This window comes from Pezoporus flaviventris, unplaced genomic scaffold (genome assembly GCF_033815535.1).
Source record: "Pezoporus flaviventris isolate CSIRO_AGI_PZ_B2104156 unplaced genomic scaffold, CSIRO_AGI_Pfla_v1 ptg000010l, whole genome shotgun sequence".
Classification (NCBI taxonomy): domain Eukaryota; kingdom Metazoa; phylum Chordata; class Aves; order Psittaciformes; family Psittacidae; genus Pezoporus; species Pezoporus flaviventris.
Window position 1 is genome coordinate 4,856,523 of NW_026892558.1, and position 19,044 is coordinate 4,875,566.

A 19,044-nucleotide genomic window follows, 5' to 3' on the forward strand; every position below is an offset into this window, starting at 1 on the left:
GCAGGCTTACAGACTAATTCTCATTTATATTAATCCCATTTTGAACTGCTCCTGGATCATTATTAGAGCAGGCAAAAGGGGTCGTGAGACAGGGGTTTGATGTACATAACCAGAACAGTGTAGAGACTTGGTGCAGAGAAGAATCAATCCCTGTCCTCCGGTATTTAAGCCAGAGCTCCTGCATTTTCTCTGATCTGTGTCTGAGCTGATATGCAGCTCTCTTCCTTCCTCCCAGTGATGTGGCAGATGGTTTAGGCTGGCACAGGTGGCTGAGTACCACCTGCTGCAGCTTTTTCCGTATCTTTTGCTGTATAACTCCTTTGGTTGTTGCTGTTTGCAAAGGAAGACTAGAGACAAGGAAAGAAGCAAAAAGAGCATGAAAGTGATGCTGATATTGTTCAGTGCTTTCTTGTTTTCTGTTGTGTCATTGCTGGGAACCTCTAGCTGGTGCCTGCTGCAGTGCTGTGAGCAGTTTTGGAACTTTGACTTCTGTGATGGAAAAAGTATGTCTGTTTATTATCTCCTACTGTAACTTAACCCATGCTGAGGGATAGATTACATTTCCTACTGCTGAGTGCTGTGAAGTGAAAAACACTATTGGTTTTAGGCACTAGATGTTGCATCCTCTTGACCTTCTGAACTCCACTGGAAATAAAACAGCCTTGTAGAAAATAAATTAAATCTTAAAATGAAGAAGAGGACAAGCCTTATCATCCAAATGCAGGAAGGATATGAGTGGGCGGGGGCTGTGGTTGATATTTTGGACTTCAGAGGCTGGGACTGGTATTTAGTATCTGTTGAGGTAGTGAGAGAGGTACACTCAGAGAAGCATTTCTCTGAGGATGGGTTGAATTACTCTCTAGAGTCAATCATGTCTCTCTCCTGACTGTAGAGCGACTTGAAGAATAATGTAGAGTAGGTGACTATGTTTTTAGTGGGAAAACTGAGATTAAATGAGTCACATGCCTTGCTTCTAGATTACAGTATTATGGTGGTTATGTAATATCCAGACAACTTCCTATCTGCATGCTTTCTCATTTGAAATGTAACTGCTGCAAATTTCTTGCTGCTTGCATTGTGAATAAGCTTTTAAAAGCTGCTTGCTTCTACACACACATACACTACCCCAAAGATAAAAAAAATAGTGAAAAATCAAATAATTACCACAGCACTTCTCAACAGTCTACTTTCTTAGGGAAATCTGTTTCAGGTAGTAAAAGAAAAGCAAGTGCACTTTATGACAAGCAGTGCCAGATGAATGATACGTAATCTCAGTGGAGTCAACTCTGGTGTTTATGTGTGTAAGAGAATTTGTTAACAGAGAGATATTGGAGGGTTGCACTTTGGCTTTAAAAATAATCTGTTGCTAAAAAATAATCTTTGACCATATTGGAAAAAGCTTTCTTAGGACAGAAGAAATTCTCAACTTTTTTACTGACAACCAAAATTTTTAATTTTATTTTTAAGTGAACAATGCATTTTCATGTCTTTTATGTAGTGTAGTCTTCGCTTGCGATTCTCTCATTCACTATTTGAAAGATTCCCCCTGCCCCTCCTTTTTGTTCATTTTACCCTTGTGTGTTCGTTGTCATAGATAATCAATAACCTGCCCGTTTCCAAGAACATATACTACACACACCCCGAGTGTTCACTAGAAATGTAAAAAACGCTTTCATAATAAGAATGACCCCTGCGGTAATCAGGGAGACAGCTTTCATTAAGAACATCTGTTAGCAGGTTCCCTGTTTTAAAGTCAAGCAGAAGACAAGAAGGTATAGGAAATGGCATTTTAAAACTGTGAGGCTGGTCTCCCTGGGGAGACTCTGAACTCCTCCAGAGATACAAGCCAAGATCATAAAAAAGAAGAGACATCAAAATGTGTGGGGTGTGTGTGTAGTTTGAAAACATGACACCTTTGTTTCTGAGGTGCTGCATCTTTAAATTTCTAAGTACTACACATCTGAGGAGTGTGGAGGAGGACCACACTTCTGAGCGTTGCACTGTGTTTACTCCTCAAACACATCACCACACAATAAAAAAGATATGGTGACCTGCTGCTCATTGCCTGTGTAATTTTTTGTTGTTAGTTCTTCTTCCTCCTTTTCCCCCTCCCTTCTTTTTTGGAGGATGCCACAGCTGTCTATTAGCAGTGTGTAACACAGGAAAAATGGCTTCAGATTTGAGTTTTGCTGATGTAAAATGGTGATGTGGAAGAGGTTGCTTCTTAACAATTTCTATTCTGAGTTGGGTAATAAAAGCTTTTCTAGCCCAGCACTCTTTCACCAGCATTCTTCAGGAGAAAATACTTAGGAAACAGTGAAGAACCATGCTTGGCTTCAGTGAAATCTGTGATACGCTTTCCTAGGATCTTTCAGTCAGCAAGGTACAGTTGTCCTGAGCTGAACATTAGATCCAGAATGTTATGTCTGATGGCAGCCCATAAATTAATCCTTCATAAAGATCTAAGTATCTAAGCGTGGTTTGACTTTGCTGTTCAATGCTTTTGTTTTGTGTTCTGGAAACATTAAGTTACTGATCTTATTTGGAAACGATTCTAATCTCCAACAGCAACAGAAAAGAAGACATGCACGTTCTATTTATATTAAAAAAAAATTAAAACTAATGAAAAATATTGATCTTTATGGAAGCTTTCTTTTACTCATTATGAAAAGCAGGATAAAAGAGAATGAATGAAGATGAAAGCAGGAAAACAGAGGTTAAATATTTTCTTCTTTGGTAAGTTGCTCTCCTGAAAGCTAATAGAAAAGCTAGCAACATATACAGTATGATGAAATTTGGGACCAGTCTCCCAGGGATCAGTATGGAAGTATTTCTTGGGCATGAGTGGATTGGACTGTGAAAGTCAAAGTGCTGCGTGAGTTGAAACTTCTGAGAGATATAAAAGACAAGGAGAGGTTTCTGCAGGCACACTGGTAACTAACTGAAGGCAAGGAAAAATGTAGGGCTGCTGGTGAGTGGCATAATGGTGAGGAACATGGAAAGGACTAACACTCTTAGGACTTTATCCCAGCCTTTACAGAGAAGTTGTGTTTAGTAGAGGGGGATCAGCAAGGGACAAGTAAGTTAAACTGGGTGTAAACAAGTTAACTAAACTATGTGAGTAAGCTTGGGTCAATTGCTGAGCTGAGTAGCTCGAGAGAGGACGCCTTCAGCACTGGAGCGAGGGAAGCTCAGCGTCCAGGAGCCTCAACTCAGAGCGGCGAGAGCCACCGAGGGAGCCTCAAGTCCTCGACAGGACCTGCCCAGGAGCCGGCAGCTCAGCTGAGGCGAGCAGGGACTCACAGGGGGCGGAGCCGGGAGGAGCGGCACCAGCCCTGAGGGGGTGAAAACCTGCCCTGGGAGCGCGAGGGATCGGGGGGGGGCAAACAGGGCGGGTCGAGGCCGTTTGCGCGCGCTGGCGAGCGGGCTGGTGAGCACTGTCGTATGAGCAGGGCCCGGTCCGGGAGCTCTGCTCTGGCTGCCCCGGAGGTGGCAGCGTAGGCACCCAGACAGAGCCGATGAGAGGGGAGGCTGCAGTGCAGACCTCGGGGTGTAGAGAGTGCCTGCACTGGTCTGGTGAGGGGAGGGGGCACAATGGGCAGGGCTGCACTCGGTGCTCCCTGGTGGAGGTGCTCCTGCAGCAGGGGCTGAGCTGCGGGACGCTGTCAATAGGCTGCAAGATGTCAGGGAAGCTGAGGGGAAGCAGGACTGCTTGCTCCAGGCCCAAACTGTGCAGCGGCCTCATGTGTCCCCTGTAGCTCACGGAGGAAAGAAGGAGGCCGTTAACCCAGGAAGCTTTGAAATAGTAACAAAAAAAAAAAAAACACACACACAAAAAAAAAAAGAGGCAGAGGACAATTAAAAGCAAGGGGTTTCCTCCTAAATCTGTTGTTCCCACCCAGAACCGCTTTGCTGTCGTGAAGGGTGCTAATGAGGAAACATGCTTGCACCATGAACAACCGGCTGATGCACTGGTAAAGAAGATCACTACTGGTGCTGCCAGGAAAAAGCAGCGGGTCGTAGTAGTAAGGGACATTACTTTGAAAGGCACAGAGGCACCCATCTTTCACCCTGAGCTAGTCTCAAGGTAGGTGTGTTGCCTACCAGGGTCTCGGATCGGGGATGCTGCAGAGAGGCTGCGTGGTCTAGTAAGTCCCACTCACTGTTACCCACTTCTGGTGATACATGTGGGTGCTAGTAATATAGATAGCAGTAGTCTGGAGAACATAAAGAAGGACTAGAGAGCCCTGGGAGACGTTGTTTGGGTCTCTGGAGCTCAGATAGTCTTTTAGTCAATTCTCCAGGATAAAGGGGAGGACCTTAGAAAGGCTGGAGGATTGGTCAGGTTAATAAATGGTTAGAACACTGGTGCCATAATCAGGGGTTTGGTTATCTAGAACATGGGACTCAATTTAGTAGGCCGTGTCTACTGGGGGTTGCTGGAGCTGGTCTGACAAAGACGGGGAAGAGCAGTTCTGGTAGGAGGCTTGCCAAGCTGGTCAAGGATGCTTTAAACTAGATGTGTTGGGGGAGGGCAGCATCATTCCATCCCAACACACCCAGTCAGTTGCCAGCACCTATTATAAATGCTTGGAGCAATGTAGAGATATTCCAGCTGCTCCAGCCAATGAGCCGGCTTCATTTGGAGCTCGGCTCGGATGCCTCTATACAAACACCCATAGAATGGGGAACAAACAAGAGGAATTAGAGATGCGTGGACATCTACGAAGGTATGATATAATAGGCATCACAGAAACATGGTGGAATGGCTCCTATGACTGCAGTGTTAAAATGGAAGATTACAGGCTCTTTAGAAAAGACAGGCCTGGCAGACAGGGAGGGGGAGTTGCTATTTATGTTAGGGATAGGCTGGAGAGAATGGAACTCTGTCTGGGGACAGGTGAGCAGTCAACAGCGTTTGTGTGTCAGGCTTATAGGGAGAGCAGCTATGGGGGACATTATTGTGGGGATCTGTTTCAGACTGCCTGATCAAGAGGACTCTGTGGATGAAGCACTCTATAGATAGATAGGAGCAGCCTAACGCTCGCAGGCCCTTGTCATGGGGGACTTCAACCACCTGGATATCTGTTGAAGGGATGGTACAGACTGGCACAAGAAATCCAGGAGGTTCCTCGATTCCATGGAAGACAACTTCCTTCTGCAAGTAATAAAGGAGCCAAGAAGGAGACGTACCATGCTTGACCTCATGCTCAGCAACAGGGAAGGGCTCATTTGAAATGTGATGCTCCAGGGCAGCCTTGGTTGCAGTGATCATGAGATGGTCAAATTTGAGATCCTCAGGACAGTGAGAAGAGCGTGCAGCAAGGTCACTGCCCTAGACTTCAAGAGAGCAGACTTTGGCCTCTTCAGGAACCTCCTTAGTAAGGTTCCATGGGACAAAGCCCTAGAGGGCAGGGGGGCCCAAGACTGTGATATTCAAGGATCACCTGCTACAAGCTCAGGAGTGTTGCATCCCACCTAGAAGAGAGTGCAGCAGGAGGGCCAGGAGACCTCCTTGTATGAATAAGGAGCTGCTGAGGAAAATTCAAAGGAAAAAGAGGCTTATAAAACGTGGAAGCAAGGGCAGGAGGCCTGGGAAGAATAGAGGGATGTTATCCGAGAAGCTAGGGACCAGGTTAGGAAAGCTAAGGCCCACTTAGAAATAAACTTCTCTAGGGATGTGAAAGGTAACAGGAAAGGATTCTATAGGTACATTGCAAATAAAAGACAGACTAGGGACAACATGGGCCCCCTCCAGATGCTATCAGGAGAACTGGCTACCCTGGATTTGGAGAAGGCTGAAATTCTTAATGAATTCTTTGTCTCAGTCTTCCCTGGCAAATGCTCTGACCGCACCACCCAAGTCTTGGAAGGCAGATGCAGGGACTGTGAGAATGAAGACCTTGGGGCCACTGTAGGAGAGGATCTGGTTTGAGACCATCTTAAGAACCTGAACGTACACAACTCCATTGCACCTGATGAAATACATCCTTGAGTCCTGAAGGAGCTGGCAAATGAAGTTGCTAAGCCACTGTCCATCATATTTGAAAAACCATGGCAGTCAGGTGAAGTTCACAATGACTGGAAAAGGGGAAATATAACCCCCATTTTCAAGAAGGGAAAAATGGATGACCCAGAGAATTACAGACCAGTCAGTCTCACCTCTGTGCCTGGCAAAATCTTGGAGTAGATACTCCTGGAAGGCATGCGAAGGCACATGAAAAACAAGGTGTTTGGTGACAGCCAGCATGGCTTCACTAAGGGGAAATCCTGTCTGACCAATTTGGTGGCCTTCTATGATGGGGCTATGGAACTGATGGACAGGGGTAGAGCAGTTGATGTCATCTACCTGGACTTGTGTAAAGCATTCGATGCTGTCCTGCATGACATCTTGGTCTCTAAATTGAAGAGACATCAATTTGATAGGTGGACCACTCAGTGGATAAAGAACTGGCTGGATGGCCGCACAGAAAGAGTTGTCAATGGCTCAATGTCTGGCTGGAGACCAGTAACGAGTGGTGTCCCTCAGGGACCAGTGTTGGAACTGGTCTTGTTCAACGTCTTTGTTGGTGACATGGACAGTGGGATTGAGTGCACCCTCAGCAAGTTTGCCGATGACACCAAGCTATGTGGTGCAGTTGATACGCTGGAAGGAAGGAATGCCATCCAGAGGGACCTTGACATGCTTGTGAAGTTTAACCATGCCAAGTGCAAGGACCTTCACCTGGGTTGGAGCAATCCCAGGCACAGCTACAGGTATGACAGAGAAGAGATTCAGAGCAGCCCTGCAGAGAAGGACTTGGGGGTGTTGGTTGAGGAGAAACTTAACATGAGCCAGCTTCAGTGTGTGCTCGCAGCCCAGAAAGCCAACCATATCCTGGGCTGCATCAAAAGGAGCGTGACCAGCAGGCTGAAGGAGGTGATCCTGCCCCTTTGCTCTTGTGAGACCTCACTTGGAGCATTGTGTACAGTTCTGGTGTCCTCAACATAAAAAGGACATGGAACTGGTGGAACAAGTGCAGAGGAGGGCCACGAGGATGATCAGGGGGCTGGAGCACCTTTCATATGAAGACAGGCTGAGAAAGTTGATGCATCCTTGGCGGTGTTCAAGGCAAGGTTGGACAGGTCCTTGGGTGGCATGCTTTAGTGTGAGGTGTCCCTGCACATGACAAGGGGGTTGGAACTGGGTGATCTTAAGTTCCTTTTCAACCCTAACTCTTCTGTGATTCTGTAAGTTTGATACAACAGGATGTGATGCATTTGAGCATGTTGAGGGAGCTGCTTTATGTCATTGTAAGGCCATTCTGTCACTGAGAAATCATGGCAGATTCCTGATAACTACTAAAAGGCAAATGTGGCATCTGTTTAGGAGCAACTGGTATTGAGTGATTTTCTTGCTAACTTTCTTCAACAACAGGTAGACATATATAAGCACATGAGGATTAGTATTAGGTTTTTTGCTGCACTCATTTATAATGGAAAAAGAAAATGAAAAAGTTATTCTGAATTTTTTCAACTTTTAGAAAAGTTTTATTTTGTTTCTATCTAGACTTGATGCTTATTGTCAAGTATAACATGTCTCCCAAGATGAATGGTGATTTTGTTTCGGAAGATTTCTTACCACAGTTTTCAGTTAAAGTCTTAGTCATAATACACAAGAGAGTATTAGAGACTGATGTCAAGCTGCAAAGTGCTATAAGCATGACAAATCTTCACTTTAAGTCTCAGGATTGATTTCCTTTTGAGGAGGTGTGATCTCCTTCTGTCTCTTCCCCTTGGCACTTGCTGACTTGGGAACATTTCATATTTTCCCCTTACTGAGTAGCAAATGGCATCAAGTACTATTCATGAATAATTTTTAAAAAAGCCACTTTTACAGCAGGAAACAATTAGTGTGCCAGCTGCACAGATGTACTGTTGCGTATTTTATAAGAGAACCAACCCAAGTATAAAAAAAAACACTGACAAGTTTGTGAAACTTTTGGGCCTATCTTCGTATACCTCTGAACATATAACAAGGGAAAGTGTAGAGTCCTGCATCTGGGCAGGAACAACCCCAGGTTCCAGTATAGGTTGGGGAACGACCTGTTAGAGAGCAGTGTAGGGGAGAGGGACCTGGGGGTCCTAGTGGACGACAGGATGACCATGAGCCAACACTGTGCCCTTGTGGCTAAGAAGGCCAATGGCATCCTGGGGTGTATTAGAAGGGCGGTGGTTAGTAGGTCGAGAGAGGTCCTCCTTCCCCTCTACTCTGCCCTGGTGAGACCCCATCTGGAATATTGTGTCCAGTTCTGGGCCCCTCAGTTCAAGAAGGACAGGGAGCTGCTGGAGAGAGTCCAGCGCAGGGCAACGAAGATGATTAAGGGAGTGGAGCGTCTCCCTTATGAGGAAAGACTGAGGGAGCTGGGTCTCTATAGTTTGGAGAAGAGGAGACTGAGGGGTGACCTTATAAGTGTCTATAAATATATAAAGGGGGAGTGTCACGAGGATGGAGCCAGGCTCTACTCGGTGGCAAACAATGATAGGACAAGGGGTAATGGGTACAAACTGGAACACAAGAGGTTCCCCTTAAACTTGAGAAGAAACTTCTTCTCAGTGAGGGTGACGGAACACTGGAACAGGCTGCCCAGGGAGGTTGTGGAGTCTCCTTCCCTGGAGACATTCAAAACCCGCCTGGACACATTCCTGTGTAACATTATCTAGGTGTTCCTGCTCCGGCAGGGGGATTGGACTAGATGATCTTTCGAGGTCCCTTCCAATCTCTAGCATACTGTGATACTGTGAACATCAAAAAAACCCAGGTCAACTTGGATTTTTGTTCTGCTTGCTGTAGAGATACATGGAAGACTGTGAAATTGGAGTAAGACTCAAAAAAAGAACAAAGAATTTAATTACATGTTAGTCCTTCATCATCTATACGTAACACCCATACATTATTGGAAGGGGTATAGTATGTTTATTGAAAACTTTGTCTTAGTGTATATTATTATTATATTGGGTTTCTTGGTAAACAGAGAAGTAAACACATTTTTGTTGAAATCCAAGAAGAGGCTTTTTCATGTTTGACCTTGGAGTCCTTGACTCTGTAATGAGCAATTATGCCAAGGGGAAAAAGCTGAAAAGTGAAAGTCAACATCAGAAAAATAGGATTGGAAATGACTAACTGAGTTAACAACAGAAAACCAAGTGGATGTGCCCAGTCTAGTTTACACAGAATAATTAATGCCTCTGAAGGTGGATCACTGCAAACTTGACACAAGGTGTTTTGGCTGTTTAGTCCAATATATCAGCAGCAATAACACATCATAATAAAATATTGCAGAATTAAATTCATTCATATCCTTAAAGTCATGTCTATGCCCAGGCATGAACCACAATGCATAGGTAGATGACTCAGCCTCAAGAATGGCAGTGCCTAAAAGCTGAATACTTCATCCCTTTGGAATGATTCAATGTAAAATTAGAAACCCAGAGTATCCTGGCAGTCAAGAAAAGCCGTTAAGCATTCCAGGGGACTGGTCCTGGGGGTCCCCACATTGAAGACTGTCACTTACTGTGAGTAACTTAAACGGGGCTATGTGACCTAATTCCTTCTTAGTTTGCCATAAATGGCTGTAAGAGAATGTTCTGAGCACTTCCTGGAGGTGAACCAACTTACTTAAGCAGAGCTCATTCTTTGTAAAAGTCTGTGTAGAATAATCATAGTGTTACAATACCTGATTTATGAGATCTCTAACCCAGGAAGACAGGTTGTCTGGGCTGGGTTTTAAGTTCCATACCAAAACATCTACTTTTGGAGTTTGAATAGGAGCTAGCAGGTTCGTTCAGTTGTGTAAATATTCAGCTGGCTCTAGAACAGATAAAAAAATAGGTAATTAGGGACCTAAGGGAATAACTGTTTTTCATGAACATACGCAATCTGTAGTCCATTAATTGCATTGACTAGCTTACTATTATCTGTAATGGGGGCTTAGATAGTGACCTGCAGCTGCAGAGGCAGCTAAATTCAGTTTAGTTCTGCATAAGGTTTACATTTTCTGCTCAGTCTGAAGGGATGAAGGCCTTGTTCAGCTCCTACTACAAAAGGGGCTACTCCACTAATCATGGTAGTTCTAGGTGAATGATGCAAAGAGAAAAAAAGCAGGGGCACAGAGGATGAGGGGCTTGGAAAGATTGTTGTTCTGTCAGGAAAGCCTGGGATCTGAGGGTCAGTAAGGGAGAGGGATTATGTCTGTGTGTTTAGTTATTAACACTCCCTGCTCACAACTTGGAGACCTTGGTATTGCACTGGTTATTAATCCAGTGACTCTCTTACACAGATTGCAGGCAAAGACCTGGGAGCAGAGACAGAACTCCCCTCACTGTCTTGCCCAAACCAGGGGAGTGTAGAATCCCTTTTGTTTGACATCTTCTGTGTTTCTCCCTACCACTGCCCTACTTCTTACACATCCAGTTGAGATGGGCTGGGATAGAATATAGCTTGATCCACTCTGTGCTGCAGTTTGGTAGTTAATAAACTCCTGGGACGCCAGTGGTGATAGTTTAGAGATTACGAAATTCTGAGTAAGTCTCATAGTAGAATCCTACCCTTAAATTGCCTATTAGTCTGCTATTTTGGAGCTTAGTCTATGAACTTTTTCCTGTAGTAGGTGAAATATTTTGAGTGATATATAAGAAAGCCCTTGGGTAAAAGATACATCATGAATAAATGATAATGGTCAACATGAAAATCTATTCACAGGAAGTATTATCAATCAATATGAGTGACTACTGAGAGAGATTTAAGGCTGAGACTTTTAAAGAGCATAAGCAATCCATTTCCCTTGAATTTTCAGCAAGATCTGAGGATATATATATATAGTCTAATCTGTTTTAAAATCCTAGCCTAAATTCTCAGCAGACTAAAAAATAGAAGACTTGATATTGCATCCTGCTGCTATTAGAAATGGTCCCATGTTGATATGTGTATTCCTTACTTTATCAGACCTTCCTGAATCTTAATATCTCTGGAGAACTGACTCTGTTTGGAGGATTCTGATCCTGACCGACTGTTGCCATGGTATTGGGTTATTCTGGGCTGTGATCAAGAAGAGCAAACAAACTTGAAAAAGAAACTGACTTTAAAGCATATTCTCACACCACAGTACCTGAGACTAGTTTTTTAAAACTAAATATTTTTTTTTTAATACAGTGTGGCAGTTGTTAAATACTTCTAAAAAAAACTCATACCTATAACCAGAAGTGTTACTGCTTCAATACATGTATACATAAACAGAGAAAAATGCAGGAGGAGAAGATCGAGCCAATTCTCTCACTATTTGAAATTGTCCATTTTCATTTAATAGTGTTATCACACACTGAAGTGAAACCCCTGATTTCTCTCAGAACATTTGAAAGAGCAGAACTTTTTGCAGATTATATTCCTGTTTTACTAGGCATATTCCAAAGCTGGTGGGAGACAATAAATGTCTTTTTGATATTACTGAGCTTTTGAATTGAGTGCATAATAAGGATTTGTACCTGTCTTCAATCTCTAGATCACAATAAAGCTCTTCTCTTACACCTGTTAGCATTCATTCAATGGCAAGTATGTACCAAAAGTGCTACAGAAGGTTTTAGAAATATGTGAGACAGTATTTTCTGTATGCAGGTACTGGCATAGTAATTCACATTCTTCAAGGACAAAGTTCCCTTGATGAGAAAAGGAGAGAAAAGGGTCCTAAGAGACATCCTGGTGGTGTATTATCCATGATGATGACCCCAGAAGGATGTACAAGGTTCAGCAAGCAGTATTTAAAACAGTAAAACAAACAATGTGAAATTATGTGGGGAATGAGGGAAGTTCTCAGCAAGTTTGTTATTTCCAAATGGGTAATTTTGTCTGCTGAAATACTGGGTATCTTCTTCCTATTCTACAGGCAGAATTCACAGCCATGAGGGACCAGTACATGCGAGGTGGAGAAGGCTTCATTATCTGCTATTCCATCACAGACCGCCAATCCTTTCAAGAAGCTGCTGAGTTTAAGGAACTCATTTATCGTGTCCGGCACACCTATGACATCCCCTTGGTGCTGGTGGGAAACAAAATAGATCTTGAAGAATTCAGGCAGGTAAGAAACTTCGCTGTTCCTTTTGGCTTGGTTTTCCTTGGCTACCTCAGAGATTTCTGTAGCATATGTTGTATAGTACAACTGAGAATTATTACTGCAAAATGAGGTTTAATTAAGAGCAACACACTAGGATTGGTAATAAATTAAGAACTTATCAGTACTTTTCAATTATATGTTATGGATGTTAAAGTAGATTTCATAGCATTCAGATGTTCTTTTTTTTTACTTTGAAAAGAATCCTGTTATTTTTGTTGGAAGTAATATGTATGTTCAAAATGGAAAAAGATTCAGTCAGGATCTTTGTGGCAAAAAAAAATAATTGTTTTCTTTGGAAATTACTAGTTTTATTTAAAGCTTTTTCAAACTCAGACTGAAAAGAATTCTAGCTAAAACAGAATTCTCTTTGGAATTATCTTTGCGTGAAAAAAAGTCAGGATTTTCAGATGAGATAGAAAAACATGAGCCTTGAATTCACTTTGATTTGTATACAAGATTTGAGCTACTACCACCCATACAGCAGTAGATTTCTTTCACCATGAGAGCACTGACTGTGGCTCTCTCACAGTCTTTAGCAATCTTTACTCTTTTCGTTTTGCTTCCTCTCTGCTTCTTCCTTGCTGTTTGTACTTACGTGTATGTGTGTGCAAAGGAATGACTTGGAGAGACACCATCTTTGAATGGGTTGGTTTGTGAGCCAGCACTGAATGGAAAACATCCTTAATCTTAAACTTTATAAAGGTGAAAGACCCGATTTTCCTATATGGATCCTTTAAGAGGCTCTTTATACACACTATGATTCCTTTCAAATGACTGACTTCTGTGCAGACATATGTAATAATTAAAGCAAATGATGTTTTTCAGTTCATTAGCATCTGTGCTCACATGATTCTGTCGACTCTTTTCCACTTATTCTGTCACTCTTCTCACCATTTCTTTGTCTTCTTTCTTCTACCTGAAGAAAATCCATTGCAATGATAAGACTGAAATTAGCCCAGAAGATATGATGACATACATTTAAAACATCACATCTATTTCCAGATCATTGACTTTCTCACTAAATCACTGTGACAAAACCATAATGGTAACAATCCAGCTGCAGTTTAACATGCAGCTTGAGCCTTCAAACAACACCGTGTGTATCGTGCAGTACAGTCTGTGCAGTTTCTGGGATACTTGTATTCCAGAGAGGGAGGAATGTGGATTCAGTTGTTCTGCTGAGAGAACAGGACATTTCACCTAATCCCAACAGAAACAGGATATGATTACCTGCAGTTACCTATAGATGAGTTTTCCAGGAATTTTCTATTCAGTAAGTGACATTTGGCACTACCTCTTTCTGATTTTATGTTTTATCAGGCTTTTCTATTTTAATCACTGTCAGTGCATATGAAAATATATGCCTGATTTAAATATTTTACATGCTCCTTGATGATCTTATCTGGTCTCCCAAGCAGGATAATTAGTGTGCACCAGTGTGTGAATGGGATACCACAAGCAGTACTCAAGATCAAAGGGCATGGTGAGGCTCTGGAAATGATACTAGAAATTATGTCTTTGAGATGTCACAAGACACACGAAAAAATGTTAAACAAGGTTGTCACTGAAGATTCTGCCTTGAATGTGTATCAAGGCAGTTCCAAATTATGATCCTATCGTTTTTTAGAAGCTTTCCATGAGCCAGGATTTAGGTCTTCAGAATTTTTTCCTCCATTAACCCTTTACAACTGTCAACAGGTGTAGCAATGTCAGAAGGGCTTTCTCAAACATTCTTCAATCCAGACACTGAGATACACAAATGTACCCAATTTAAACAACTGAGAAAGAATAGGTGTCAGAATGCAATTATCTAGATTGGAATTTGGCCACGGCAGCAGGGCTAATATTTTTGCTCTGTTTAACAACATTTTTCCCCTATGAAATTCATTAAAGCTACTGTAATGTTATTCATGGTATTTAGGAACATAACATTTAGTTCAACATTCCCGAGCATCATTTCCATTTAATGACAATTCTGCAACAATCAGACAGGCTATAGTAGCTCAGTCAGACAAAGCTGTTGTTTGAAATGTGGTCCCCTACACAATACAATTAATGATGTATGTGGCTTGCCTCAAATTTATCAAGAGGACTACAAAAATAAAACTAATCTGCAATTAAAATTTTGTGCTAGGAGACACATTACTTAAAAACAAAACCAACAATCTTATTATTTTTTTAAATAATGGTTATATTTTCTGATGGCTTCAGTAAAATTATTGTTGTCTTTAAATATTCCTCTCATTTTTAATGTCTTAAGAAATGGGTTTGTCTGCTGTCCTTAAAGCAAATTTTAATTACATTCATCAGCCTAAAGAATAAAACACTTTCCATTTTCTCTGAAACAATGTGCGGAAACAACTGTGTAAAAACTGAACGGAAAAAAGTACAATAACTCATTATCTGAATGTGCATATCCACTCTGGTGACAAGGCTTCCTATATCCTCCATTCCCTTCTACCCATTTTTACTGCAGCTGTGCCCAATCCTTTCTGGCATTGTTCTGTTTTGTGTTCAAAGATTTACTGTGAAAGTGAGTGGGCATGAATGGTTTACACATTCATCTGTGTCCACTCCTTGATTTTTAGCCATTGGCCTAAAGAAATGTTCAAGTATTACATGGATTTTATCACATAACTGTTTGATGTGAAAAACAGATCCCTATATGTTTGATTAGATACCTTTTTAATTTCAGTATTTTTGAACATTAAAGTCATTAGATTAATAAAGCTATCATGCCATTTTAATGTAATTTTCAATGTAATTAAAGTTTCAGAAACTTCTAGAACCAGATGGCATGAAGTACAGTAGATACTTTTACTTCAGGTAAGCTTTGCAACTTTACCCCAGATGAACATCTGGTTCTTACTGAAGTTTAAAATCTGTATAAAAGATAAATATCTGATTAAAACATATTAATCTTTAAAAAATACAATAAAAAACTAATTCTAATTAAGCTTGTATCATGCTAAATGCAGCTTTAAATTAAGGTATTTCATACTAAAGGCATGTGGCACTGCTGAAGTCTTGTTTGAAAAAAATATCCATAAGACTTTGCCTATTGATCATTGCAATATATTGTATTCAGCGATTCAGAGGTGAACTGGCTATGTAAGTTCCTTTGAACAATGTGCTGAGTTGGAAAGAATAGACTTTCTAGCAGGTTTTTTCAAACTTTTAATTCACATGTGAGAACCCCACTGGAAATTCTACCTATCTAGCATGAGGCAGTTTTTCCTATACACTTTTGTTTGACCCCAGAGGAATAAGCTACAGGCTTGGTTGAGTCCATGGATAACATGTTGATGTCCATTGAGTCCAAGGTTATGAGGTCAGCTCACGCTTCATTCAACTTTTGGCCTCTCTGGGAAGCCTGTCATCAAAGTTGTTGGTTTTCCAGTACAGTTTTGGTCCTGAAAAGAATTATGCAGTTGTTTACCCTTCCACACATGAGTTGTCTTATTAGCTTCAAGCAGAAATCTGAATATGAGCAAGGCTTTTGAAAACATTTCCTTGCTTTTCTCTCCCTATAGAGCCTTCCTCCTTCAGTAGGAAATGCAAAATCAATATGAAATTTGTGTTTAACATAGGATAGTATCTTACTTGGAGTGCAAATTAATGACAGGGGCTTCATTATATTTGCTTTCTGAAGTCTTATTATGCCATAAGATAATTCTCAAACCAAGATTACAGTGGTTTAATGCTTTTTCATGATCTGAACCAGCTGCCCACTTAACATTCTCACTTTGATGAGATTTTTCTGTTTTTTTTTTCTCTGGAATTCATTCAAGATGAGCTGATTGGTTATCAGATATTGTGACCATCAACTTTTATATTTCTCATTTTGACAGTTGCACTATATTCATTCCAGCTTCTAAAACCCTGAAATGTCTGTTGAGTTTGAGAAAGTTAATGTGTTTTTGTTTGATCTTTTTTTTTTCTTCTTCTTTAAAAAAAAAACCAACAAACACAAAAACCAGCAGCCTTTGTTTTGGTTTCTTTTGTATGAATAACTGTTTAGTATATTTCAAACGTTGTCAGTCTATACCTTCTGGTGCCTGTCTGAGGCAAGAAAAAACTTAAAGAATATGATGTTATTTTCATTTTCCAGTGCATGACTATGAAGTGCTATTTACTAGATGCTCCAGTTCCATTTTCTTTTAAAGATATTTGGGTGGAAGAATTTGTCTACTGAAGACCCTTGTTCCCCACTTATCAGGACGGTGCCCTACACACAGAATGAAAGATTTCATTGTTCTGAACTTTCTAACGCCATCTCAAGGAAAATGCTTTTTCTGCCATTTAATGACAAAGAATAGTATACATTTGAGTTAACTGTAGACCTGGTAAAGTGATTAAACACAATTTGTTGGAGAGATTCTCTATAAAATCCATCCAGAGAAACAGAATATATCACATATCATTGAGGTGTATCATAAAATGAGATGTACCTTCCCATAAGGATATCTGGCTTTTTGTTGACTGTAGAGGAAGACACAGACAACTAAGTTCCCAGCCTTTATGTGGCAATACTCGAGTGCGATGAATACTAGTAAAATTGTTTAGGAAGTCCTCTCAGTTGAGAATCTATACTTACTGATTCATTCTGTTATTGTTGCTGCTAACTACAGACAGCTTCTGAAAAATGCTCAGCTTGTCTTTGGGTTTTGAATTAATAAAATCCAATAAATAGTCATTCCTAGGTGGTGATTCCTTCCAGGTATTAGTGTGAGCTGTGATCTTAAAATATTTCTGATGCATTAAGTCAGGCTTAACCTAAATAATGACTACAAAAAGCATAACGGTATCCATAATGAATAAAAGCCAAAGGAGAGCATGGCGCAGAAGAACCAATTCCTTAAAACTGTTGATTTGAGTGTTGCACTGAATTTTTACATTGATTCATTCACCCATCTTGATGTCAACTCAGCTGTTCATTTTCCATGGACATCCATGCAGTTCCACTTTGCTAGCATGAATGCCTGCTGAAAATGAATTATACTTGCAAGGAGTTGCCATCATCATTTATATTTTCTTGCCTGCATATTGCCTATCCCACATCATAGTCTTTGTTAGCTCTTCAAATTCTGAATAATATAAGCCATTTTTGCTTTTCTGATTGAGCTATGACAGTTGCCTGAATATTTGGAACAGAATCTAGTGAAAGTTGTCATGATGTTTTATTATCTTAGAAAACTGTCAAACCTTTGATAATCACTTTCCTACATTACCAAAATATGTGTCTGGATTCTGTCATGTTCCTCTATACCTCTAATTGCTATTTATTTTTAATTGCTTCTGATTCTTCAACCTTTCTTCCAGACTGTTCACCATACTCAGAATTCTTCTTACTATATTTTAAATAAAATAAATATTTGCTTAGTATTTAGTATATTAGTATTTGCTTTCCTGACCCCCCCCCCCCCAAAAGTGTGTGCTATTCTATGCCAGTGGAATCATAGCAGTCAATTTGGCAGTTGTAGTCTCTTGAAAGGAAATCTATTAACTTTCTCTAGCAAACTTACATTTTTATCTAGTTGACTTCTTTGTTTTTACAAAGCTTTTATATTTCCACAAAACACACCACAAGTTCATATTACTCAGGCTCTGTAAATGTAATCAGACACACAGACAAATGTAATGAAATTGTTGGTGTCTTTCTTGTTTTATAATTGTGTTAACCTGCAGTGAACCATCCAGTAAACCCTGTAATCCCTTCAACAGAGAGCAGAAGACTTTTGAAGGGGACTAAGGTGCAGATAACAGGCTGTTCTGTAAGAGAAGAAACAATAGAGAAACAGTAGCTGAAGTGCAGATCAAAAATGTTTCTAACAGAAAAGCTGGATACTCAGATATAAATAAAGACAACTAATTGCATATAATTAAAGCAGAACAATGCAGCAAGGGGTATACACTAGGAATGGTTCTACAAGGTCATTTCATACCTAGGGAAATTAACCAGCAACACGCTTCATATTGTTTTAAAAGGTTCCCGATGTCTACCTGCTTTACCTTCACCCTCCACCTCAAAGGCTTTTTCCTCCCCATGTACCAGGGGCCTGATTTGGTGTGGCCAACCATATCCTGGGCTGCATCAAAAGGAGTGTGACCAGCAGGTCGGAAGAGTTGATCCTGTCCCTTTACTCTGCTCTCGGGAGACCTCACTTGGAGTATTCCATATAGTTCTGGTGTCCTCAGCATAAAAAAGACATGGAAATGTTGGAACAAGTCCAGAGGAGGGACATGAGGATGATCAGGGAACTGGAGACCTCCGTATGAAGATAGGCTGAAAAAGTTGAGGCTGTTCAGCCTGGAGAAGAGAAGGCTGCTTGGAGACCTCAGAGCAACCTTCCAGAGGATGCTGAGGAGGGACTATTCATTAGGGACTCTAGCGATAGGACGAGGGGTAATGGGTTAAAGCTTAAGCAGGGGAAGTTTAGATTTGATACAAGGAGGAAGTTCTTCATTGTGAGGGTGGTGAGGCACTAGAATGGGTTGCCCAGGGAGGTTGTGAATGCTCCATCTCTGGTGGTGTTCAAGGCCAAGTTGGACAGAGCCTTGGGTGGCATGGTTTAGTGTGATTTGTCCCTGCCCATGGCAGGGGGGTTGGAACTAGATGGTTTTAAGGTCCTTTCCAACCCTAACTATTCTATGATTCAATGATTCTGTGTTTGACTTCATCAGGAGAATGCCTTGGAGAAGAGGTGTGAAGAGATACTTTCTTCAATGCTTTGGAGAAGGGGCAGAGATACTCTCTCACTCTTTTCTTGATCTAGATTTCTCCTCAAGTCGAACTTGGACTCTGAGATTTGTCTGTTTGGTCTGCAAACTGGGAGATTAGACACTATGAAGACTTTAATGCACTTCTTATTTGTCAGCCATGCCAGCAGGATCTTTC

The 19,044-nt window shown here is 41.2% G+C and overlaps 1 protein-coding gene across 1 annotated transcript in view; it reads left to right on the top strand.

Annotated features, from left to right (window-relative positions):
* Window positions 1-19,044, top strand: part of RIT2 (Ras like without CAAX 2) — a 178,441-nt gene that overhangs the window by 82,269 nt on the left and 77,128 nt on the right. Inside the window, exon 4 of the mRNA XM_061450583.1 lies at window positions 11,919-12,110. Coding sequence (XP_061306567.1) covers window positions 11,919-12,110 — 192 coding nt within the window. The remainder of the gene's footprint in view (window positions 1-11,918; window positions 12,111-19,044) is intronic.